General features: G+C 47.1%; 3 protein-coding genes across 3 annotated transcripts in view; 2 read left to right on the top strand and 1 right to left on the bottom strand.

Moving 5' to 3' along the window:
• The first annotated feature begins 448 nt into the window (after nucleotides 1–448).
• ankle2 (ankyrin repeat and LEM domain containing 2) lies at nucleotides 449–8,805 on the top strand. Its single transcript, XM_084457616.1, has 13 exons — nucleotides 449–646; nucleotides 1,244–1,800; nucleotides 2,409–2,603; nucleotides 2,879–3,072; nucleotides 3,279–3,467; nucleotides 3,596–3,718; nucleotides 3,831–3,894; nucleotides 3,981–4,153; nucleotides 4,266–4,372; nucleotides 4,502–4,692; nucleotides 4,877–5,801; nucleotides 5,931–6,062; nucleotides 6,929–8,805. The coding sequence occupies exons 2-13, from the start codon at nucleotides 1,314–1,316 to the stop codon at nucleotides 7,215–7,217; spliced, it is 3,069 nt and encodes a 1,022-aa protein (XP_084313742.1). The 5' UTR covers nucleotides 449–646; nucleotides 1,244–1,313; the 3' UTR covers nucleotides 7,218–8,805.
• Nucleotides 8,806–9,932: 1,127 nt separating this feature from the next.
• Nucleotides 9,933–13,845, bottom strand: pgam5 (PGAM family member 5, serine/threonine protein phosphatase, mitochondrial). The gene is made up of 6 exons (XM_084456807.1): nucleotides 13,382–13,845; nucleotides 13,040–13,212; nucleotides 12,834–12,959; nucleotides 12,623–12,711; nucleotides 12,170–12,303; nucleotides 9,933–10,839 (listed from the first exon to the last, which is right to left on the bottom strand). Exons 1-6 carry the CDS (start codon nucleotides 13,606–13,608, stop codon nucleotides 10,689–10,691), a joined length of 900 nt encoding a protein of 299 aa, XP_084312933.1. The 5' UTR covers nucleotides 13,609–13,845; the 3' UTR covers nucleotides 9,933–10,688.
• Nucleotides 13,846–14,478: 633 nt separating this feature from the next.
• zdhhc8b (zDHHC palmitoyltransferase 8b) overlaps nucleotides 14,479–24,952 on the top strand; it is a gene marked incomplete at both ends in the record, with an annotated part of 46,724 nt that continues 36,250 nt past the window's right edge. Inside the window, one exon of the mRNA XM_084457621.1 lies at nucleotides 14,479–14,582. Coding sequence (XP_084313747.1) covers nucleotides 14,479–14,582 — 104 coding nt within the window. The remainder of the gene's footprint in view (nucleotides 14,583–24,952) is intronic.

Genomic DNA, 24,952 nt, shown 5'->3' with positions numbered 1-24,952 from the left:
CCAGCCAGAGAGGGGGCAGAGGTGAGCATGTTAGCATTGAACATGTCATCTAGATTTGTGTGTCCTCATTTATTACCTAGTAACGGACTGCATTGACAAAATGCTTTAACGTGTAATCAAAATTAATTGATTAGTTATACATCCATAAAATGTAACTTGTCCGTGCATACTAGGAGCTAGTTAGTTAGCAAGCTAGGTAGCTATGCTAGCAAGCGAACTAGCGGCAACACTATTTCTGGTAGCTCACACTAGCTGGCCTAACGTTCTAGCTAGTTAGCCGATGGGAGCTGTCTGTGATTATCCAGCTACAGTCATAGGAGATTATCTTACTACCTATTATCTATTATCTTTCACAATAGTCTTTTGTGCGCTTGCAATTTGTCTGTCTTTGCTACGTTACTTGCAACTTGCTGTTAACTAATCTAGCAGCTCAACTCTACTTTGAACTGCTAGCTAGCTCGCGCTAACCTCTCAGCTGTGGGCTGATTGTCCGAGCCCTCCCTTGGAAATGCGCATGCGCACAATACGTTGTAAACAATGAGACTATTCCAGACCGTCTTGAGCATTGTCTGTTTCAACAGTTTATATGGGCACATTTTAAAAGATTAGTCGTATTATTAAGGATCATCAATGGAGATGGTACTTGGTAAGTAGAGAGGTTTGACATTTTGTCGTTTGATGTCATTACATATAGATAGTATCGGCAGCATCTCCATGAAGACATGAGATATCAAATTGATACTGCTCGAAAGAAGCTAGCTCGCCAGCTATCAGAAACGCCACTTGGGCGTGACAGCATGAGGTTGTATAGGCTGGGATGAAAGATCCATGTCCCTTACGAAATCGTTGACATGCAAATTGATATTAAGTCTGATTTATTCTGTTTGATCATAACTAGCTAGATTTCGATCAGAGCTTTTTTTTTTAACCATGCAGCGCAAATCTCGGATCTGATCATGATTTAAGTAATCCTCAGTAAGATTTCTAGCCGTGTTTCTTTGATTAATTAACCATCCAACACGTTACATCAGAAAGAATCCATAGCTGCAATTTGATATAATGCTTGGCACTCAGCAAGGGACCAGCTAGCTGCCAAGGTGTCATTCTGCTATGCTGCCATGTGCAGCTCAATGCTGTTACATTAGATCATTTCAAAGGGATGTTTAGTCGTTGAGGCATCATGGAGGATGATCTCAGTATGAAGTCACAATGTTCAGAGACTGTGCTCGTTTTGGATTTGCAGGTATGCTTTTACAATAGGGCGCAGATTCGTGCATAGCGGCCCCTTCTGCGTGTCCACAGGCAGCTGAAGCATGGAGGCGGTCCTGAGCAGGCTGAGGGGGCTGAGTGCCGACGAGCTGCGGGAGGAGCTGACGAGAGCCGACCTCAAGTGCGGACCGATCACGGCCACCACGCGAGCCATCTTCGAGAGGAAGCTGGCACGACTCCTGGCCGGGGCCGAGGGCGGCGCCACGGAGACCGACAGTAACGCCGTAGCGGGCAGCGCCGCCGCCTGCGCAGACCAGGCCGCACCTGTGCCCTCGTCATGTGCCACATCAGCAGCCGCCGTTACCGCCGCTCCTCGGGCCGCCGGCGACGAGGGGTACTTTGGCTACGGCATGGGACTCAACCCCCCGGAGGAAGAAGAGCTTTCGGTGAAGTCACGGACTCCCTGTAATGTTAGTGTGGAGCACAGTGGCTCCCTGTCGAAAACGGAGACTCCTTCAAAGACTGCACAAGTGTCGCCTACGTTCTTTTATGGAGTCTGTCCGCCGTGGGAAGATGTGTTGGCTAGAAATGGTAAGACGGCGAGAAGTCCCTGTTCCTATCTTTTTGTTGTTTGTGGTGATTTTGTTCACAAAGCAATCAATGCAAAGACGGGGAATGTTTTGCAGCTAGCCTTTCATTTAATTGTGGTCTTTTTGACCGCCTTCCCAGACCGAAGTCTGAAGCTTTAAAGATTTGTTGTTGTTTGTTCATGACTTTGCTGTTAAACTGGTTATTCGTGTTTATTGGTCAATAGTAGTCGTTTGTGTTCAAGGTTCTGCTATGAGATCACTGGCATGTCAGTGGAAAGATACCTGTATGGGTCTCTCACTACCGTCACCTGTAGTAGTAAATAGCTCTGCTCCCAGAACGTTGACATCATAACTGTTTGTATTAAGCACTATCTTTGAACCTGTGTGGTCTTCTCTATGACTTCATAGGCCAAGCTATAGTGCAAAAGTAAATCAGGCTTGTTATAACTGGGGTTTCTTGGCATTTTCCACCAAGTCTCTCTTTTAAAAGCAACTCACAGATGAATGGCAAGAAGTCTAATGATTTGGAATGACAGTCCTACGCGAATCCTTCAATAATGAGGGAATGTGTCGCTAGCTGTGCCTCATGGTGTGTGTCCTCCCCTGCAGAGAGAGCACACGTTTATTCAGATAAGAAGGAGGCTCTTCAGGCTGTGAAGATGATGAAAGGAGCTCGATTCAAAGCCTTCGCCAGTCGAGAGGACGCTGAGAAGTTTGCTAAGGGAGTCTGTGATTACTATCCCTCTCCCAGCAAATCTGCCCCCTGTGTGTCTCCTGTGAAGCCAGGCCTGGTCCTCTGCAAGGGTAAGTCACGTTCTGTTGAGGAGAAGTAACACCTGAAAACAGGGGTGAAAATTAACTTTTTGACTCACGGCGAGTCACCTGTCAAGGGGACTGTAGATGAAAAAAAAAAACTACCGGCCAAGTATATATATTTTTTTCAGATAGCATTCTGAAATCTAGTCGCCAATTGGAAATTTTACCTGCATTTGGCCGGTGGCAGGTGTTAATTTCCAGCCCTGCCTGAAAACCTTTAAACTAGCGTCACCTCCGCCCTCATCGTTCCGTGTTTATCTCAGACAGCGTCCCAGTCATGGAGGTGGACGCCATCAACCGAGAGCGGGCCAACAGCTTCAAGAGCCCTCGCACTCAGGACCTGACGGCCAAGCTGAGGAAGGCGGTGGAGAAGGGAGACGAGGTGGCCTTCACAGAGCTGGTCTGGAGCAACCCGCGCTATCTCATTGGCTCAGGGGACAACCCCACTGTTGTACAGGTGAGGCGAGATTATGGCACAGCTCTTTATGACCGACCCATATAAAGTCCAGTTGAGAATAGCTCCTGAATAACCTGTCGATGTCTGCCTCAAACGTGTCAGCTCTGATCCACCTGACTCAAGTCTGTCAGTCCGTTTGTCTGCGTATCGCTCCTCATGCCGTAGCTACCGTCCGTTTCATAACAGAACCTTTGTTCTCTCCTCAGGAGGGCTGCCGGTATAATGTGATGCACGTGGCGGCCAAGGAGAACCAGCCGGGCATCGCCCAGCTCTTGCTGGACATCCTGGAGAACCCCGACTTCATGCGTCTCATGTACCCTGACGACCAGGAGTCCATGCTGCAGAAACGCATCTGCTACATAGTGGACCTGTACCTCAACACCCCAGACAAGGCGGTGAGTCTTCCACTTCCACTCTTTTGATGTACATTTTGTTTTGGTGACGGGCGAGGCCACGTGTTTGTGTGCAATGGGCTCTGTGAACGCCACTGTTGACGTTGTATACTCGTGCTTCTCGGACCCAGGGCTTTGAGACGCCGCTCCACTTTGCCTGTAAATTCGGTTGTCCCGAAGTGGTGAATGTCCTGTGTTCGCATCCTGACACGGATAAAAGTTGTCGGAACAAGTACGGACAGAAGCCGTTTGATGTAAGTGGCCTTTCACGCTCAGTATAAACTACTAGCTTAGCTGATCAGTTTTGAATTAAACTTCAAAATGGATTTGTCACATATGCATAATAATGTCCTTGTATCCCCACAGGTGATTTGTGAAAGAAAGAACAAAACTCCAGAGGTCAAACAGAAGATCCGGGACTATTTGGAAGGTTGGTAGCAACCCAGTCTGGTTGTGTAAGATAAAAGATTTTGTGTTTTTTCGTTCCACCCAGTAACATCACATATGTTCTCTCAGACCGCTGTTATATACCGTTACTGAGGGCCACAGACAACTCCTCGCAGCCTGTGATTGGTGCTTCCTGGTCACCTGAGCCCTCAGAGACCCTCTCTCTATCACGGCACACGAGGAGTCCCATGGACCCCATCTTGGCGGTTAGGGCGTTTGCTGGCCCACTGAGCCCCTCCAAGGTCAATATCATTTCCTTGGTCTCTGTTTGCCCATTCCATGCATTGAAACTGTTGTTTACAGGCTTGGAAACTATAGATGGCGTGTAACAGTGAATGCTGTCCCCTCCTGCAGGCAGACGAGTTCCGCAGGGCGTGGAAGACGCCTCCCAGAGAAAGGGCGGAGCATTTTCACAATATCCTCAAGTCCGACCCTGACCGAGGGGCCGAGAGAGTGGGCAGGTAGGTCTACAGACCGCTCACCACTTTGATAATAGCTGACAGACTATTGTAGCCTACAACAACAACAACACTACCGTAGAAGGACCGAAGCAGTTCCGACCGCAGCGCGTGTGCATCTCTCTTCCACAGAGACCTGGCTCGGGAGCTGGGCCACCCCTGGGTGGAGTACTGGGACTTCCTGGACAGCTTCGCGGACCTCTCGTCGGCAGAAGGCCTGCGCAAGCTGGAGGAGTTCCTAAACAAGAAGGACTTCAGCGAGCGTGCCCACGAGGAGGCCGGGGAGAACGAGACCAGCAACCGGTTCAGAACCCCCTCCCCAGGTAGCTGCGCGGTCAAAGACACACGTTCTCTGTTGTTGGGTATCTTTAAATCCTTAATATCCTTTAAATCAGCATGGGTCAGAGAAGAAATCACAAAAACCACCATTCTAGAATACCAGATTGATTGATGAATATATGTATAGGCTATGTAAAAACAAACAAAAAAACGTCCATCTGTGTGCAGGCAAACCCAAGAAGTTCTGCAACTCCATCTCGGTGGGGGCCTTTCTGGACGAGGGGGACGACATCAGCCTGGAGGAGATGAAGAACCGGCAGAACGCGGCGCTCACCAGCATCACCTCCTCCGCCGGCGCCAAGGACGGCCTGAAGGGCGCGGTGGGCGGCCGCGAGTTCCACATCCTGCCCGTGTTGCACCGCCGCGGCGCCGACCTCATCGAGACGGCGGCCGAGTGCGACCTGCTCCGCTCTGATGCCGGCCTCCTGGCGGCCGCGGCGGTCTGCAACAACGGCCTGTGCCCCTCCCCCGGGGAGAGGACACACCACAACGGAGACAAGGTGTCCCCCCGCGCCGCCGCCACCTCGCCCTCCTCCTCCTCCTCCTGCCTGCTGTCGCCCATCGCCAACCTGATGGCGGAGTTCGAGAGGATGTCCCTGCAGGACAGGGTGGACGGCGCCGGCGGCCGGGAGAGGAGGAGGAGTGGCGGCCACCGGCACCGCCGCCAGCCCCTGGACTCCGCGTTCGACTCCCTCTCCCAGGTGGAGCTAGCTTCCAGCGTGGGCCGGCTGTCGCTGGGCGCCGCCAACCAGGACTCCGCGTTCGAGAGGGGGTGCTCCGACCCCGGGGGGGAGGGGCAGGGGGCGGGGTGGAGGACGTGCGGCGGCGTGGAGCCGGTGGACGGGTGCAGCAGCGGCTCGGACGAGTACCTGACGCCCGAGGACAGCCTGGACACGCTGGGCCAGAGGACTAGGGGGGGCGTGGCCGCGGGGGCGGGGCGTACGCTGTGCGCCAGGTCCAAGTCCTGGGACCACGGGGGGAGGGACCTGAGCAGCTCGGGGTCGTCCAGCTCCTACAAGTCCCTGGACCACTCCCATGACTTCCTGGTCCCCAGGACCCCACCTCGCATAAGGAGAGGACTCTTCATCGAAGGGTGAGTGAACGCTTAACTGAATATTCCCGGGAATTGGAACTGAGGTTTCTGTTGAAATGGCCGAGTCCCCGAATCCTCTGTGACTGAATCTGACTGTACCTTAATCTATGATTTTGTTTCTGATTTTAGGGATTCACCAACTAAGTTGGACAGAGAAGTCCTGTTAGCCATAGAAGCCATAGACATTGATGCCCAGAAACACCCCAGCATTCACAAATGGAAGAGCACAATGCAGACCTACTCCTCATCTGAGATGCAAAGGTAATTCATAGTTCAGCTTTATATGTCTCTATGCCTTTGTTACCTATAAATCATAATTTTATTTGTAAAGAACTTTTCATTGTCAGGCAATCTATTCTTGATTTGTACAAACTGGCATGTGCTAGGGCTGGGCGTTATCTCAAAATAATTTGATTAATTTGCATTTTGGTTTTTGAACAATGTGAAAAATGTCTGAATCGCAATATCGAGATTAATGCTTCATCTGCCGTCAGTCACTCAAACGCCAGCACCAGCAGTTCTCTCAGGGCACGTTTCAAAATCTAGGTTTTGCCCCCCACACACACACACACTTTTATAATCTCTCAGATTATATTTCGCTTTGCCTGCCTCTCTCTGCCGATCGCTCAACTGTTTGTGGTTGCGTTGACTCATGGTAATGAGCAAAGCGTGGTATGGAGTTTCAGAGAGGTGGCTATTTTCACGCAATGAAAGCGGAATGGATTCATTTGGAAATGTGACTCGTCTCTGTAGCAGGTCTCCATTTGGGCCATTTTCATTAGCCTACCCTGTAGCAGGACATCTGGGGCTATGGAAATTGATGACGTAGCCTACTTGAATGCCACTAAATGTTTCCACTGTTTATTCTCTCTCAGACTAAAAGGTCAGTCTTATTAAGAAAACTCTTTTTGTCTTTTCTCTTGAGTCCATTTCAACAGAAAAAAAAAAAAAGATTAAAATTGTGAATCGTTCATAATACACCAAACAAAATTGAGATTTCATATTTTGGCCATATCGCCCAGCCCTAGCACGTGCTAAGGCCTTAATGTTGACGTCTTGAATGGAAAAAGCAGAGTCATGGCCCAGATATAGCTACAGTTGTGTGTGTGTATGTGTGTGTGTGTCAGCTGGCCCAGCCCTGCTGTGATGAAGAGACCCAGGATGCAGGCTCACACTCCTGGTTCCCCGGTCAGCGGCCTGGTCTCTCCTGCCGGTCGCTTCAGTCCGGCCCGGCACGCCGGCTCCCCAGACTTCACCAGCCCCGGCCGCTACAGCCCCGCACACCCCAGCTACGTCCAGCGCCTACGCTTCAAGCAGTTCATGCCCCCACCATCTAGCACCCCCAGCCGAGCCCAGCAGCCCCCTAACCCCCCCCTACCCTCCACGGCCAGAAATGACGCAGGCGCAACAACATAACAAAAATCTAAAAATAAACATAATTTACGAAAATGAATAAATCTGATTCTGATATGCACAAGTGTCTTGAAGATTTGTATTAATTATGTTATGGTACGTCTATGTATTGCATACAGGATTCTCAGTATGTGGGGTTGTGATGTACACAGATTTAAAAAAAGAAAAACAGGTTTCATTTATAATGTGTGTACTGTACGAGTGTGGACATTGTTAAATTGACGGTAATGATTATTAATAGTAAGTGTGAAGCACCTGCGTCATAGTTCAAGATTTATGTAAATTAACATAAACATGGTGACTTCCAAAGTCGTTTATTTCACTTCATACAGCTTGTGACACAGCGGCGACCCAGAACACGCACACATGCTGACGCGGTCGCTGATGAAATTTGTCCAATGCCTTTAACCCATCCGTGCTGTCCTCCTCCAGGGGCAGCCAGGAGCAGTGGGCAGCCTCATCAGTGGCGCCCGGGGACCAAGTGTTCAGTCCAAGTCCTGGTCAGGGACTGGACTTCAGAGCATCTGTTGTTCTGCTTGAATTTCATATTGGGGTTCTATGTGGTGGGAATCCAAGTGAGCACAGGGAGAACATGCAAACTCCACACAGAAAGGCCTGACAGATAGCCCATGCGGGAATCGAACCCAGGACCTTCTTGCTGTGAGGCGACGGTGTAACGCACCGCACCACACCACCCTTGGAATAACCATTAATACAGCTGCGCCCCCCAATAGAGGTTCACTAATTCTCAGCGTAGAGTCCTTGATGGGGATTCAGAAAACAAAAAATAGATGTTTTTAAAAACTAAAATGTCAATATTTTATTGAATTATTTTTGGTATGTCAAGTCAGTAGCACAAAATCAAGTTTTTATTATGTGTGTAAACCAACTGCCAGTTCCTGTTTTTTTTTATTTTTTATCTCAGTTCAGGAATTGCCTTAATGTTCTGAAATGATGGACCAGTCTCCTGTCAGCATTTGCCACATCCTGTCCAGTTTATTGACTGCAACCAAACATTGGCACCGTTTGATACAGAAGGCTGTGAACATGATGATACACCGATCTTCCATGTTTTGATTTTATTTAATAAATACAACGTTCATTTTCTAAGTACTAATGTTTGTTCTTGTTCATTTCAGTGTGATTTCCTGGAGGTGTCATGGTGATACTAATGACCGTCTCTCACTAAAGCTCAAAGCTAGTTGTCATTGAACTCTCTTGGTTTCTTTACCATGACACTGAGCAGTACTAGGCAGTACATACTGCGCCAGGCGACTTCAGATTACGACTTAACAGCTGACTGAATGTGCAAGAACTTGACAAACTTTGATATCACTGTTTATAGGTACTGTAAATTAACTGCTGTATGAGGAGGGTACGTAAGCAAAGCTGAGTTAAGAAAAACTGTCAATCTTAATCGGCTACCAATCACTCTAATCCAGATAACTGTTGCTCCTGGTCAATATGTGAAAGAAATTGGTATATTGATTGTGAATTCCTTGAAATAAACCTCTGGATTTGAGGGCACAAGTTATTTCATTGAAATGATTGTATTGTTGTATTTGTGCTAAAGGGTGAGGTGACAGTCATTCAATGTCATTCTGGTTTATGAATGTGGAATTCTGCAAAAATGCACCTAAATACATAAAAACATGCTTATTGTGCTTTGGCATTCTGTGCTTTATAAAAAAAAAAAAAACTTCATTGTGGATTTTTCCCTTTTCTGTATGTTCCAACCTCCCATTTCTTTCAACTAATCAATAAAACTCCCCTCTCCTTTGAGTCACTTTCCTTCTCAAACCTGTTTCACCAGCATAACCCTAAAACCCCTGACTGCAGAAACAAATTCCAATTCAACTTGTCATTACCATGTCTCTTTTTATTGCATGTTTCTACCGAACACAACACGCTTAAAAACCTCATTAAGAGGGCACCTTAATACACATGAAAAAGACTGCGCATGATATGCTTTGGCCACAAATTGAGAAAATATTTCTTTTAAAAATCAGTCGCTGTCTAGTCAAAATGCTGTTACATTCGTGATAGGTGGACAGCCTCTGAGCTGCTGTTTTTAAACAGGAAATTGAAAAAAAAATCGTATTCAGTTTAAAAATCTCAGTCACTTTCTCTTCAAAATACTCAAGTTACAGTACATTCATAATGAGCGGACAGCCGTACAGTGCATCTGGACAGTATTCATATACCTTCCCTTGTTCCACATTTTACATGTTACAGCCTTAGTCCAAAATCAATTACAATTTTCTCAAAATTCTACCATAATGACAAAGTGAAAAAAATGTTTTTAGAAGTTTTAGCAAATGTATTAAAAACAAAAAACTAAAATATCACATGTACCCAAGTATTCACTCCTTTTGCTATGACACTCAAATTTGAGCTCAGATGCATCCTGTTGGAGTGAACAGGTGAACTTGGAGCCCACCTGAGGTAAATTCAATTGATTGGACATGATTTGGAAAGGCACTCACCTGTCTATATAAGGTCCCACAGTTGACAGTGCATGTCACACAAACCAGGCCATGAAGTCAAAGGAATTGTCTGTAGACCTCTGAGACAGGATTGTATCGAGGCACAAATCTGGGGAAGGGTACAAAAAAAAATTGGCAGCATTGAAGGTCCTACTGTAACAAGCACAGTGGTCTCCATCATTCGTAAAAGGAAGGAGTTTGGAACCACCAGGATTCTTCCTAGAGTTGGCCACAGCAATTGGGGGAGAAGGGCCTTGGTCAGGGAGATGACCAAGAACCCGATGGTCACTCTGACAGAGCTCCAGCGTTCCTTGGTGGAGATGGGAGAACCTTCCAGAAGGACAAACATCTCTGCAGCACTCCACCAATCAGGCCTTTATGGTAGAGTGGCCAGACGGAAGCCACTCCTCAGTAAAAGGCATGACAGCCCGTTTGGAGTTTGCCAAAAGGCATCTAAAAGACTCTGACCATGAGAAACAAGATTAAGGCTGTAATGCTACCAACGGTGCTTCAACAAAGTATTGAGTAAAGGGTGTGAATACATATCCACATGTGATGCAAGTGTTTTATTTTTTTTATATATAAATTTGCACAAAAAAAGACCAAAAAATAAAGAAATTAATTTAATCAATTTTCAAATAAGACTAACAAAATGTGTAAAAAGTGAAGGAATATGAAAACTTTACGGATGCACTGTACACCTGCTTTGTGACTATAGCACTTGGAGCAGCAGTCCATTCTGAGAAACCTGCATCCTCAGTTCAATACAAAAATAAGAAGGGCACCGACTCCTTCCACACTGCAGTTGGCAAAATGACACGGGAGTGATCACTACAAAACACCACATTAAGTTAGTATCTCATTGCACATTAGTTACTTTACAAAAATAACACCAAAACTTTCAAGACACTTAAGGAAAAACCAAGAGCCGTTAACCCTGCGACCGACATCTGTCCCCTCGCCGAGGGGACTGGGGTGTGTGAGCGTGTCAGGTCCTTGTGAGCTTGTCCGCGGGCATGAAGCCGGAATCTCCCAAGGTCCTCAGCGCCACCCTGCCGCTAGGGCGGATGGTGAGCCAGGTGATGCTGCCGTTGTTCAGGCCCATCCGGAGCCAGCCCTCGGGGGGAAACTGGAGAGCCCTGACACACACACACACACACACACACACACACACACACACACACACACACACAAAACCCTTGTCAGACACACTGATACACTATTGTAGGACACACACACTCTTCTCTAGCTTTCAGCTAAGAGGGAACAGGTTTCTAAGATTGCATTATTACATCAGTCATTTAGCAGATGCTTTTATCCAAAGTGACTTACAATAAGTGCATTCAACACAGGTAGTCAAGTGAACTACTGGTTGCCAGAAATCGTAATTGCATATCCTTTCTAAACAAGCACCCATTAGAAACAGCTTTCCACATTTGCTAAATCATTCAAACAATTCCTATTCTATAAGACAAGTGGGCACGTCAAATGATGGAATGCTGGCAAGCGCGTTACAAGTATAATTGTTAAAGGGCAATGCTCGTTTTTGACAACCTGGACCTTATTTACGACATATTATAAGAAGTTTGACTCACCGAGATCACTTTGGTGTTGTTCGGAGGCCTGTAGAAGAAATTTAAAATCCAGCGCGAACCAGTATATCCATGTAATGACGGTGATCGGGGCACCGAGAATGCAGTTTCTCAAAATCCATTTTCGGCCGCTAAACGGTTGTTTTCATCAATCAGATTGAATGAATCGACAGTTGCGATTCCTCAACGCGAGGCATTGTTGTTGTTTTCAAATACGGGGTCTTTAGCCTCTGTAATATGATCTTTACACGCCTTTCCCCACTTGCTCCAGCACGCATGCGCACAGACCAGCGCGCAGACTGGCTATTCTCTTCTACACTCGCGGCTCACATTCTCTGCGCTACGATCGTTGTTGGTGCCGAGAATATTGTCGTCGTCATTCGTCAGCAACAATCCGATCGTAGCGCAGAGAATGTGAGCCGGAGAATAGCCAGTCTGCGCGCTGGCCTGTGCGCATGCGTGCTGGAGCAAGTGGGGAAAGGCGTGTAAAGATCATATTACAGAGGCTAAAGACCCCGTATTTGAAAACAACAACGCCTCGCGTTGAGGAATCGCAACTGTCGATTCATTCAATCTGATTGATGAAAACAACCGTTTAGCGGCCGAAAATGGATTTTGAGAAACTGCATTCTCGGTGCCCCGATCACCGTCATTACATGGATATACTGGCTCGCGCTGGATTTTAAATTTCTTCTACAGGCCTCCGAACAACACCAAAGTGATCTCGGTGAGTCAAACTTCTTATAATATGTCGTAAATAAGGTCCAGGTTGTCAAAAACGAGCATTGCCCTTTAAGGGTGTGAGCAAGACAGCGGCAAAGACAAGCTCAGCTCAGCTCCAGCCTTAGCCAAGGGACGTGGAGACCAACCCACACACCTGCACACAAAATAGCGGATGACATTGGCATGACAGACGATGATCTCGTAGCTGTCCTCCTTCTGCTTGGGGTCCGCCCTGTGGATGTAGCGGCGGAAGGCAGCCTCGATCCTGGCTCCGTCCTCGTGGTACTGCTGAGAGCGGAAGAGGGATCCACAGCCCCCAATATCAGACCAGGGTGTGGCCAGACCCCTCACAGGCGCCACAATACATAGAATTATACTGCGCTGCAGTGAACGGTTTTCCCATTGCATTGCACTGCAATTAATGATGTATTTCACAGCTTTTTTGGCTGACTGGTGTTGGACTAGTGTAGAACACAGTCACACAGTTGAGAGCCAGAACAACAGACAACAGAATGCAGGAAGTGCTCAGATAAAGGGATAGTGAACAAGCGAGGGTGAATTGGACCGACGGCCGATTCCAAATCTAGAGTGGGCATATTTCTCTCACCACAGCGTCGGGTTTCCAGTGGGTGACAGGAGGCACCGGCTCAATAGGCGCACCTTCTCTCAGCAAATCACAGCTCACCAGCTCCAACCCTGAACCAATAGCAAAGTCAGGATAAAATCACGATGGCGTTGTCTCTCGTCTGAGAGTAACTTAAGAAAAGGATCTTGGATAACGGGCAGAGTGAATGATGTGGAGTCATGAGCTACAGTACCTGGGAGGTGCTTGCTGATTATGTGTGATGTCTCAGTGGCTCTGGCCATACTGGAGTGGATCAGGAGGTCATACTTCAAGCCCAGGGCTGCTAGACGCTGGCCAGTCAACTCAGCCTGCTCCCGGCCTGTGGAAAACCACACTCCCATTATTTCACTGTCTGCGCAAGCGGCATATCAATGGCCCAGACCGCTGTAGATACTGTACCTAGTGGAGTCAAGGTTCTCTCCTTGTCTCCATTCCCACTCAGGTTGTACTGGGAGTGTCGGATGAGGAGGATGTTGCGTGTGGCTTTGGGTTTGGCGTTCTCCTCCTCTGAGCTCAGGTCGTCACTCGAGCTCTCCTTCTTTTTCCCACTCAGTAGCGTGGAGGGGTCTCTTCTGGAGCAGGGGGAGAGGAAGGGAGGTTAGCTACTAGAAGTGACCCGTTTTCCTGATCCGACTGTCAGCTGTCATTCAATATGTACTGATGAATAATCGCAATAATCTGCAATAGACTATAACAAGACGACCGGTCTGTTGGCATTATAAAGAAGTCTTATTGCGTTACTTGTCCCAGTTGAAGTCCCAGCCATGTCCGCTCTGTGCAGCGGTGTGACCCCCCGCTGACCATGTCTGTGCTGGCTGTGCTGCTTGGACAGCGAATCGACTCCTGCGACCGGCTTGCTCTCCCCGCGTGTTACCAAAATACCCACGGGCTTCGGCAGCAGCGATAACCAGAACAGCAGATCCGCTAGCGAACCCACAAAGAAGTTTTAATGTTCTTTTGTATGACATGCTTGCTAGACACACCTGGCAAAAGCTAGCTAATGTTAGTCTAGTTAACGTTAGCTGAACTAGCAAGCTAATGTGACGCACAACGTGATGATTTGAAGAGGCTCGAGGCAGATAATGGCGAGTCAGTCTGCGGTTAGTGAAAAACGCTTTCTAGAGGCAAAAATATCTTCAAGTGACTCTTTAATCGCTGTCTAAAATCAATTCAACAATGATGTGGTGAGTCCAGCTTAGCTCGTAGCCTCGCTCTAAACAGAAACGTGATAATATGTAGGAACTACGGTGCCTCACTAGCACCAAAGTGCTGTATTTCCTAAACGCGCACGTTTGACTAATTGCCACCAGAGGGAGCTCACAGTACGTTTCACAGATTTGGTGGAGGGATTATTACAGTAGGCCTGATTGAATAGCTAAAAAGGATCACCGACCATAGGCTTTTCGTCAAAATTGATACGTCTTTCTCTTGAGCTCAAAATAATGAATATAAAATGTGCATTAAAAAATCTATTCGGTTTGGATTAGACCGACATTTAGCCCAAACGAGAATTAGAACTAATTCTTTTCAATTTCGCATATTTTTCATGCAGTTTAAAGATTTGGGACTGCAAACTATTCGTCTGCATGCTCAAGCATCAGTCTCACGTTGAGCATTGAGGCTCCACCTTCCAAGCAGTGCTGTGACCTCACGAGTGGGCTGGATTGCAAGGGTGGGATCTCCAGGCGCAGAGCGCTGTTTCTGCCTGTCTATCTATCTTTGGATCTGGGTGCTTTTAGGACGAGTTGGTTGAGCCGTTAGCTGTATTGCAGACTGGATCTTTACATTTGTATGCGCCTCCATTGGAATAAATAATTGAGGAATGTGGACATTACAGAATGCCCAACAGCGCTGGAAAGAGATTTAAACCCACCAAATACATCCCAGTATCTACTGCTGCCACACTTCTTGTGGGATCCACCACCTTATTCTTCGTTTTTACGTAAGTTTGTGTCGTCTATTTCAATCATATAAGTCTGTTTCTTGGCAGTTGGCAAGTGAATTTATCTGGAGGCTAGTGAATATGTTTGCTACCAGAAGTTTGACTGGGGTCTAGACGTTCAAGCCTATTACTGTATTTATTGTGACTATGCAGACTACATATTATTCCACTTATGGGTATGAGTTGCGCCCATTGGTGCACGCTTATTTCAGTGCATCTGTCCCCCGATAACCTCTTTCTTTATGCAGAAACTTCCTATAGCCTGCAGACTCCCCCATATAGCGGCGAAGCAGGATCATAGTCGTCGCCATACTTGCCGTGAAGAATTGCTACAGGCTCTCTCAAAGTTAGGCTAGTTAAACTGAGAAAGACATTGTTACATTGTTGCATTGGCATACAATGTTGCGTCGGCCAATACTTCTAGGAGTATTTCACACAGGCCTAGGCTTATTAGTTCTCGTCAGTGGTTCTTGTGGATGCGCAGTGAATAAAGTGTGTGTGTGTGTGTGTGTTTGTGTGTGTGTGTGTGTGTGTGTGTGTGTGTGTGTGGGGGGGGGGGGGGGGGGGGGGTTGCTAGTGGGGACGGTCCACCTCAGCATCACAATTATTGAACCCCACCCCTGTGTTTCACTCCTGGGTTTATATTCACCAGCGCAGACATGTTTTTCCATAGTCATGGATGCCGTGCATCAGCAATCCTGGAAACTACTGCCATGAGAATCTGAACCTACCCACTGAAGTGTTGGGGTGTCAATAACTAAGATAGGCAATCAAGACTTACAACCTCTGACAGTAATGCTGCACTTACAGAATTATTGTCTATAATATTATGTGGCCAATTAGATTGTATGATTATACATCTACACTACATGCCAGAATCTTTATCCTACAGCAACTCGCCATTAGCCTACAGGTATAGTGATAAATGCTGTAGGCTTCAAGTGACATGGAAGAAAGGAAGAAACATATGGAGTTACGTTGCTGGCAATTTGTATTATTGCTGTAACAATTCCAGTCCTCAATGGGCCCCTGGGAGAGCTTTGCATAAACAAATTCTCAAATGGTGCACTTGTTTATGTTATGATTACACACATATCTCTTAGATATGCAGGCAGTCCTTCTTAAAGGAAGACCTCTGCTGATTTTTGCTGTCTAGCTCATGTTAATCTGGGGTTCATTTAAAACTGGACCGATTTCCCCCTAGCAGATGTGGACAGGAGGGATTAGGATTTCTTTGATCCCCCATCATAATGTCCATTGACTCACGTAGAATGGGGTCCCTTTAGGGGGGAGGCGGGGTGTGTGTGTGTGTTGGGGGGGGGTACATATACACTAATGTTTCTAGGCCAATTGGTCCAAAAAGCACATCCACAATGTCCACAATTCTGTGTTTGGGGGAGCCGTTTGTGAGTTTATCACCATCCTCCAAGCCATTGTTAGGCTGCAGTGAATCACAGGCCATGTTGTTGCCAGAGCTCCACACTTGTTAGATGTGCCAGATGAGCAGCAGACAGGGGCTTGATCCACTGTTACACTGCCTGACTGCTTGGCTGGCTTCACTGTACCTCACATAGTCAGTATGACCCACAGGGATCGAATAAGAACACATATGACAGTCGTATTTATATCTCTATAGTCTGGGTAATAGCCGTACAGTATGAGTTAGTGCTCCCATATAAAGGCCGGGCTCCTGCATCATGTGATTAAGATCCCATGACTTTGGAATATAGGACTTGCTGTTGTGTGTTTTTCTATAGGTACTGTAGCCTACAACAGGGCAGTACTACCGTACATGGCAATGGCAGTGGACTGAAAGCACACACTAGATCAGGATGGACCTCACTTTGCCTTCGACCATAAAACAGATTTTACCTGCAAAACAAAATGGCAAGGTTCGCTGTTATTATTTCCTGTCAAATCATTCTATATTATTCATTATTTAAGACATAGTGCGATTGATTTCTGGAAACTCAATTGGTCATGAGGACGGGAACTGCATTCAGCAGTTGTTATGGCAATAAATTATAGAGGAGGCTGCTGGTTGCACTTAGGGCCAAAATGTCTCCCTGAGACTGGGCTGTAAGAAGAGCCTGGCATGAGCGCTGGGACCTACAGAAATCTAATCTTCAACTTCCACATCTGTTTCCTCCTTCACAATATAGAAAACAGGCTTTATTCAAGTTTGTGTCCTGGAGAATCTATTGTTTGTTATTATCACTCAATGCTTATTATCTCTTATGGTGTGTGTGTGTGTGTGTGTGCGCGTGTGTGCGTGCGTGTGGTGGTGGTGGGGGGTGGTTGTGTGGTTGTGTGTGTGCCGTGTGCGTGTGTGTATGTGCGTGCATGCGTGTGTGTGGTGGTGGTGGGGGGGTGGTGCAGTTTTGTGTGTGTGTGTGTGTGCGCATGTGTGTGTGGTGAGGGAGGGAGGGGGGGGGTGGTTGTGTGTGTGTGCATGTGTGTCGGGGAGGGGGTTGTGTGCCGCTTATTCTCACCCCTTATTGTGTGTCTGTGTGTGCTGAGCAGCAGGAGGTCAAAGGCTAGAGGCCCTTCTAATCTCAGACTGATTTATCCCAGTGTGATGGGACATGAGGTGGATTAGAGCTTTAAGTGCTCATATCCCCCCAGTCTATGATGTTTTAAAACATTGTGGTAATCTCGCCAACATTAGTTTTATGGGTGTAATTGAATGTTCATTCCCATTGATCCTAATCCACATCCAGCACTGCTGTCCTCTCTTGGCTTCTAGGGGCAGTAAACACACAAGCTGTATTCATTAGTCTCCCACATCTTGGTAGTAGTGTCTGATAATGTATGTAATGGTGGTGCTTTGTGTATTTTACCCCAGTTGAATCTATATTGTGTCATTGGAGAGGGTAAACCTTGTATTTTGAAGAAATAAGGATAGTTGGTGAAACACAGCGTATTATTTAGGTTCTGTGGTGTAGTCGGTCCGTATTGGTCTTTGGGTCTACTGTACCTAAGCATGGTTGCAGTTATACTCTGCAGTCTTTTAACCCGCCCCACCTTGAAACAGGCCACGCAATCTTCTCTTCAGAATAGGAATGATTTCATGTTTCAAACAGGCGCCCTTGGCTTTATTGATCATTCCCAGCTCCGCTCATGCACTGCCAGAGTGAGTTCACATCTGGGATGATGATGATAACAGGATTTGTCTATCACCACCATCGCCGAGCCTCTTGTCCAAGGGAGATAGGAAGACTTTAGCCTTCGTGTCACAGAGAGGATGAAAGCTGATAATGTCATTGAAACAGCATGACCAAAAGATGCCTTAACGTAAGCGATTCATAAAATCTGTTGCACAAGTGTCTGGTTTGTCAAGATAGACGCAGAGGCCCAAGGCGTTCCGGAGGTCTGTGTGCGCCTCAGATAGCTTTGCCAGATTAGATACAGTCGCGATATAATAATTTGCTCCATATTTCCTCTTTTGTGAGCACTTTGGGGAGAGATCATGTTGGATAATAAATCACGCGGTGCCACTGTTTCGTTATGACTCTCTAATATGAACGGCTGGAGGCAAAACAAAACATATGTTGGTTTTATGTCTCCTTTATTATTTCCTATTTTCTTAATCGCCTTGAGTAAAGTAAAACAGTACAATATTTAATATTACTTTGGGTTGTGCAATTTACATTTTTCACTTTAATCCAATTCCACCTTGGATGGACCTGAAATATTGGGTGAAAATGATAAAGATGAATGTAGACAAGCACCAATGACTTTAATTCCAACAATGGAGATAGAGAGGGAGGATTCACACTGCCACCAATAAGGCTTCATACAGTACTTAAATCTGGATTTATCTGGATTTTTGCTCATATATTTTTAGCTGTAGACAACGTGACAGAAAGGAGATCAAATGTATTCAGAGCAGACTTTTGATCTGAAAAGGAGAGTTTACCAGGGGGACTTACATGACTCCATGTTGAGATGGAGCAAACCAAAAATATGCAGTTAACACATCCCAGCCTCACCCCTGAGACACACACACACACACACACACACACACACACACACACACACACACACACACACACACACACAAACCACGAGAAAGAGTTATACGCCAGCAATTACAAGGCCTAGAAGCTTGTTGCCATGAATCAGAACTGTCCCCCTCCACCACCATGGCATGTCCAGCTGTTGAACCTTCTCAGAGAAAAGGTCTGGACCATTCTCTTCCTGTTCCCTCATGGCCTCCCCGCCCTGACCAGGGCCCTTCCAGCAGCCGTCCATGGACCGTCTGCAGTTAGGACTCCACCTTCATAAAGACAGGCCTGCCTTTCTGTGTGTTCTGCCTACATTGACTGAGAAGAAATGGCCGGGTCATCTAATCTTATTCCACCTCAGCCTTCCTGTCACGGCTTGACAACTGTGTTAAGAATGCTGACAGATTGTCTTCCCTGGCCTGCCATGCACCCCGATCACACTCCTGACTAAACAACACATGCCAATGTCCAGCCCTCCACCACACGAAACCTTCAATTGAAAGGAGTAACGTTAAGATGTATAATTCAGGACTGACAGCCTTTTGAAGTGGCTTGTCGATGTAGTGCAAGTTACTGTAATAGGCTACAGTTATGTGAAATTCTAACTGCGTCAGACCAAATGCTTTTAACAAGACCGGATCAGTGTTCACTTGTTTGTATTTATCAGAGCAACCTTGCTGAATTATATCTGTGACTTCCAAATGAACTCAACTGACACCTAGCTTGCTTTGTGTACCATTGCCAGATACACAGAGAAGACAGATCACTTTTTGGCTAGTACAAATTCTGCTTTATGCAAAATATGTTTCAAACTAACGCAGCAGGACATGCCTTAATTTCGTCAAAATCTTTCGTCTGCTTGGAGACCGGGGGTAAAGTTTTTTCTCCGCTGCCTCAGTATGCTATTTTATATCTTTCTATTTTGCTCTCAAATCTTTCTGAGCTCCTGTCATGCCAAAAATAAATTGGGCCCCTGTGATTCCATGGCCAGGCTAAATGGAGCCATGTGTAGTCGAGGCAGCGGGAGTACGTGGTGGGTAAAAAAGTGCGGGAAAGGGCTTCGGAGTGAGGTGCTTTTTTGGAGCAGAGAGAGTGTGTGTCTCCGCCCTACCCCCAACCTTGCTCTACCGCTGTGCGGGGAGGCTGGAAACTCCTCCTGGGGAACATGTGGAGTTGATTTGGACCTCCAGCCTCTCCCACCCTGGGCGTCTCCACTCTGCCCTCCTCCCCCCCTCCCCCCCGGCCTCTCCCTTGTTGTTTTGGCAGAGGGGGAGACCGTGACGGGATAAGTCGAAACAGAGTTCTTCCTCTGACACCTTGAGCTACGGCGGCCATTGGCTAGAGAGATGAAAAGACCCGGACGGCAGCTGAGTGTCTCACACTTGTAGTTGAAGAAAGAGAAGCGCACACAGAAAGAGTGTGTGTGCGTGTGTGTGTGTGGGTGGGTGGGTGTGTACATCTCTGTATTGGTGGGGGAGGGGGAAAGAGAGGAAGAGATGGAGTGGGTGACTGACTCTCATGCCATGTAAGGGGGGGCTGTTTCATATCTTTGGTCATTTTTTTGATGTGGATCATTCCTTGGAGATGGGCACATCAAAAAGGGCTGTTCTCTCATCTGGAGAGAGCAGGCGGCAGGTATGTGAGTGGTCATGAGGCTTTGAAGCCAAGGATCCAAGGCCTACTGCAATGCAGGCTCTCTGTTTGGCTCTGGCCTCTGTACTTTGTAGTGTTAGTGAGTAGGTCTAAGCTTGTTCAAGCTGTCATATAGTTTTAAACAGTTTTAAACCAAACGTGATCAATTGAAAAAAGATATAAATACAGTATTGGGTTTTCATTAATACGCTTGAGCAGGGACCTGCCAAATATCATGTTCGCTGAGATGGAGATGTCAGATCCTGTCCACACAGACACATAATCTTCTTCTTCTTCGTTGTATGGGTATGTTGTTGCGTTCTCTCTCCCCCCAGGCTCGGGGCCGAGGGGCTATCCTTTTACCATCCCGAGCCTGGGTGAGGGGGTCACCCGGGCTATATATCCGGGCACACATCCAGGAGCCACTTCACCGTTTCATCGGCCACGATCGTCAGGTCACGCATTCCGTTGGGTGTCTGATATATCGGACAGTCCTGGATGACATGGTCTGCGGTTCGTTCCTTGGCGCCACACTCGCACGCCACACAGGATGCCAAGCCCCATCTGGGCATCAATGAGCGGAAGCTTCCGACGCCGGTCCAGAGACGATTAAGCCTCATCCACGCCGGTCTGGGTAAGTCCATCCCGGTAGGGGAAGGTTCGGCAACCGGGGTGAAAGAGTCTGGAGGTGTTTGCCTCCCACTCCACACGCCAGGTGTAGTCCGCCCAGCCTGCCTCACTGATGTTAAGATCTCGGCATTGCTGCAGGAGGTCCCGTGCGGCAGGCACACAAGGGTGTAGGCAGCCGTCAGGTCTATAAAGATGGCTCCGGCCTTCTTTTTGGCCGAAAAGCTGTCCTCGATGTCTTGAGTCATCAAAGTGATTTGATCTACGGTCGATCTCCCACGTCGGAATCCGGCCTGCTCCTGTGGGAGCAGCGGGTCGATGATTGGTTTGACGCGGGCGTAGATGAGAGATGGGGCGGTAACTCTTGGGGTCCCCTTCAGGCTTGTGCGGCTTAGGGATCGTGACAACTAGGGCTCTTCTCCAGATTTTGGAGATCTTGAATTGGCTCAAGCAGGAAGAGAAGAACACTCTTAACCAGGCGCAGCATGGAGTATAAGCTCCGGGCAGATAGAATCAGGCCCCGGAGCTTTCCCTTGCTTAACATGCTGGAGGGCAGCAGTGAACTCCACCGGAGATGTTACCGCCGCTAGGAGTTGTTCCCTTCCAGCGGTCAGACACTTCTTCTGCCATGAGGCGTGACGATTCGTGGTCTTTGCCCTCGTATGTACCACTTTTCACAAATTGTGATGCAATTTTGTTTGCAGAGATGGGGAAGTGACGGGGGGAGTGTCCCGACACAGAGACACTGAGACACTGAATAAAGATAGGGCACTGTACTATGGATGTCAGCCACCGTTCACATTAAATCTCCAGGTTGAATTGAGATCTGACCTGTGAAATTCATGTGCCCTCTCAGTTCCAACATGCAGGAGGCCGTTTTTGTGTTAGCGCTCATGCGTGCTGTTCTCAGTGGTTGTGTAACATGTTCATTCTATATACGGTATGATAAACCTATTGATAGTCACAGAATGAATGTTATGTAAGCAGATTTATTTGTATTCATCCATGTGTGACACATTTTGTGGGGATTGTCTTTGGTTTCTAATAGACATTCTCCCGGCACATGATGTTTGTTCCTCTCTGTCCTTGGCGTGTCGTTTGTAGTCACCTCATGAGTAGGTCTTGTGTCTGTCTGTGAGTCATCAGCATTCGCTGCCATCCTCTGCGTCAGGCGGTGGGAGTGTGAAGCCCAGAGAGCCGACAGCAGAAAGAGGCCCTGTGAGTATGAGACGGAACCGACCTGCTGCTGGGCTGCAGTGAAACGCCACGCGGCTTTTGTCTGTTCACTCCTTCGCCTTGACGAGGGTAAAAGTGTAATGGAATAACATGCAAACACATCGATTTGCCTATAGGCACTTGTTTTGAAGGAGCACCCATTGTAAACTTGCCTGATATACTGTACGACTCCCATAGTTAGATTTGATTAAGCTTTTTTTTAAACTGATAAGCCAAGCTGATGTTATACAGACGATAGTTAGAGGGCTTGAATCTGTCTCGATTGGCAGCATGACCTGTTAGATTTAAACCACAGTAACCAAAAGAGAATATTATTTTTGATACACCCCTAGTTTCTGTCAGGATTTGAAATATAGCTATGTTGGTGATTTTGAGCTTGGGGAAGGAAGTAGTTGGCCACGACAATGACAGAGATGTTACTCAAATGTGTTTTTAAACCCGACTCCTGTTCTAGAATGTCCAGTGAGCTCACGGCCACAGACTTCCTCTGGGTGATGTGTTTTCATTGGCTTGGTACTGTATGAAACTGAGCAGTGCCCTTGAACCTGAATGAATGTTATCCAAGCGCCACCCGACGAGGCATTGTTCCATATCTCCAACTCTGTTCAAGATTTTTGCCTCACACATCTGAATGGATGTGACCTAGCATCAGTATTTTTCACTTGTACAACAGTTCCTATTGGAAATGGTGTTGGCGATAAAAGTAATGAAATTTCTCGACCCCTCAACAGATATTGACCGCAACTGTGATGAAATGCTTACATGGCCGGAAGCCACATTCAGTAGCTCCAGTCTCGGTCCCACTTACCACTGTGTATTCTTACCTCCCTCCTCCATGTTAACTCATTATTATGACATGGCTCAGCCTAACTACAATGTTTTGACTAATTGGTCTGTGTTGTCTCTCGGATGGTTGCCAGTTGTGGTTATCTGGTGTGGTGTATGATGGCATCTATAGGGAGGGAGGGATGGAGGGAGAAGACGAGAGAGAGGCAGAGAGAGAGAGGGAGAGTGAGGCTCAATCCTGCCTTATCTTATCTGGGTAGAGGATATGAGGTTCTTGGTGAAGCTATCTGGGAGACCTCACTGAAATAGCCCATCTGCTGGAGAAAGGGTGGTAGTTGTCGGTCAGTTGCGGAGTCTGTGTCCTGTCCCTGTCTTGGCAACAGGCTAGTATCAAGGCTATGAGGTGTCTATAGTCAGTCGGTGCCGTTCAGCTCTACTGAGAAAACCGTGCCACAACTTAATGAGTGTTAAATGCTAGAGGGATGGGAGTCAAGGGAGCCATTGAACTAATGCGTGTTTCTAGGATGCTGCAGTGATACAGGGCGGATTCTGTTCACTGTTTCTCAACGGGAGAACTTACTTGACAAGTCTTCAGCCCACCAACTACTCAATGGGAGAACATACTTGACAAGTCTTCAGCCCACCAACTAAGCAGAGGCTGTCGAGAGACGCCCGGTCAGTATAGCAGGCCTGACATTTTACAGCCTGTGGCTGTGACATGTGCCCCCATGTGCGTTCTCAGCAGTGGAGTGTTTACTAAAGAACTGATTTAGAGAGCTTTCCGAATCCAGCTGGTCCCATAGAACAGTTTTAACCACGCACCTGCTGGTCGACATCAGAACACTTGCATACTGCGATCTGGAAAGCCCATCATCAGTCCAGGCCGACCCCAGAGTCACATGGTAAATAGCCCATAAAAGACATGGTAAATAACCCATAAAAGATTTTTTCAGCCAGTGTAGCATCTGTGCTGTGTTATACCATTAACATGGCTGCAAGTGTGGATTAGAGGCAAAGTAGACACTCAATGTCCAATATCTCTTTCTCTCTTTCTCTCTCTCTCTCTCTCTCTCTCTCCTTCTCTCCCCTCTGTCCAGATGTATACCGTAGGTGTAGTATAATAATTTTGCAAGTATGAATGACATTCTATAAATATGTAAATAGTCATTTAAATATTTATGACATCATATACATCTTGATCCATTTTACATCCAAAGGCTGTAGTTTATCAGAGCCAGCCTGTGGTGAAAGCCCCTGTCTGTTCATTCCTTCCATTATCCCACATCCATCCAGGTGCCAGTTAGTGTTGGCTTTAGCTACGTGCTCCCTGAACGGATCCTTGAAATCTTATGATCTTAATGAATCAAAACAGCGCTGGAATCATCTTTCAGGAGTTGTGCTTTGCCGTGGCAGGAGACTGTATAGGGCCTCTTTACATGAAAGGGGTGGCAGGTGCGACTTCTTGTCGAAATCAGACCGTGATAGAACGTAAAGAGGCCCTTAGCCTCTGGATCTGTAGAGTGGAGCTAGAGTCTATCTTCAGTCCTCTCCAACAAGGTCGTAATACTACAGGCAGTCAGGCAGGAACTCAGACATTGTGTTGAGGCAATAAAGCAACATGTAATTTTGTTCCTCGTAGAGGCGTGAGAGACAGAGAGGAGCTGGGCAGAGAGCCCGTTTTCTTTGTTTCTTTGTTTCCTTTTTTGTGCCTTTTTTGCATAATGTCGAAATCCCTCCTGCATTTGAAGTCCTCTGTTTTGTGAAGAGGCAATTCTGTTCCTCGAGGCTATTCAAGTGAAGCAGCTCAAATCCTCTCAGACAGGGTCCTGTGGGTTTATCCTCCCTTCGACAATCTCTCTTCTTCTGCGGTAATGGAATCATATAGGGTTTGGGTGCTTTATCTTAGACAAGGCCTGTAGTTTCTCTGAGCCTACGCATATTTCATCACGTTCACTAATACCATGACTAGCGCAAATTGAAAATGTACAGCAGAGAATGTGGGCAGAATGTTCAAGGGTGCCAGGTCTACCCCTTTAGTTGTTAGTGTTTTGTATGCAGGACAGATGTGCCTAGCCTGCTAAT

Source organism: Borostomias antarcticus (assembly GCF_949987555.1).
Source record: "Borostomias antarcticus genome assembly, chromosome: 23".
Taxonomy (NCBI): domain Eukaryota; kingdom Metazoa; phylum Chordata; class Actinopteri; order Stomiiformes; family Stomiidae; genus Borostomias; species Borostomias antarcticus.
The sequence above is the reverse complement of the archived record's forward strand: the minus strand, read 5'-3'. Positions and strand labels throughout refer to the sequence as shown.

Coding starts and splice junctions, on each gene's coding strand:
- ankle2 (XM_084457616.1), top strand. CDS start 1,314: ATGGAGGCGGTCCTGAGCAGGCTGAGGGGGCTGAGTGCCGACGAGCTG. Junction 3,073..3,278: donor ACAACCCCACTGTTGTACAG/GTGAGGCGAGAT, acceptor TTCTCTCCTCAG/GAGGGCTGCCGGTATAATGT. Junction 3,468..3,595: donor TCAACACCCCAGACAAGGCG/GTGAGTCTTCCA, acceptor TCTCGGACCCAG/GGCTTTGAGACGCCGCTCCA.
- pgam5 (XM_084456807.1), bottom strand. CDS start 13,608: ATGTCATACAAAAGAACATTAAAACTTCTTTGTGGGTTCGCTAGCGGA. Junction 12,960..13,039: donor GAGAACCTTGACTCCACTAG/GTACAGTATCTA, acceptor GGTTTTCCACAG/GCCGGGAGCAGGCTGAGTTG. Junction 10,840..12,169: donor ATCCGCTATTTTGTGTGCAG/GTGTGTGGGTTG, acceptor TGTGTGTGTCAG/GGCTCTCCAGTTTCCCCCCG.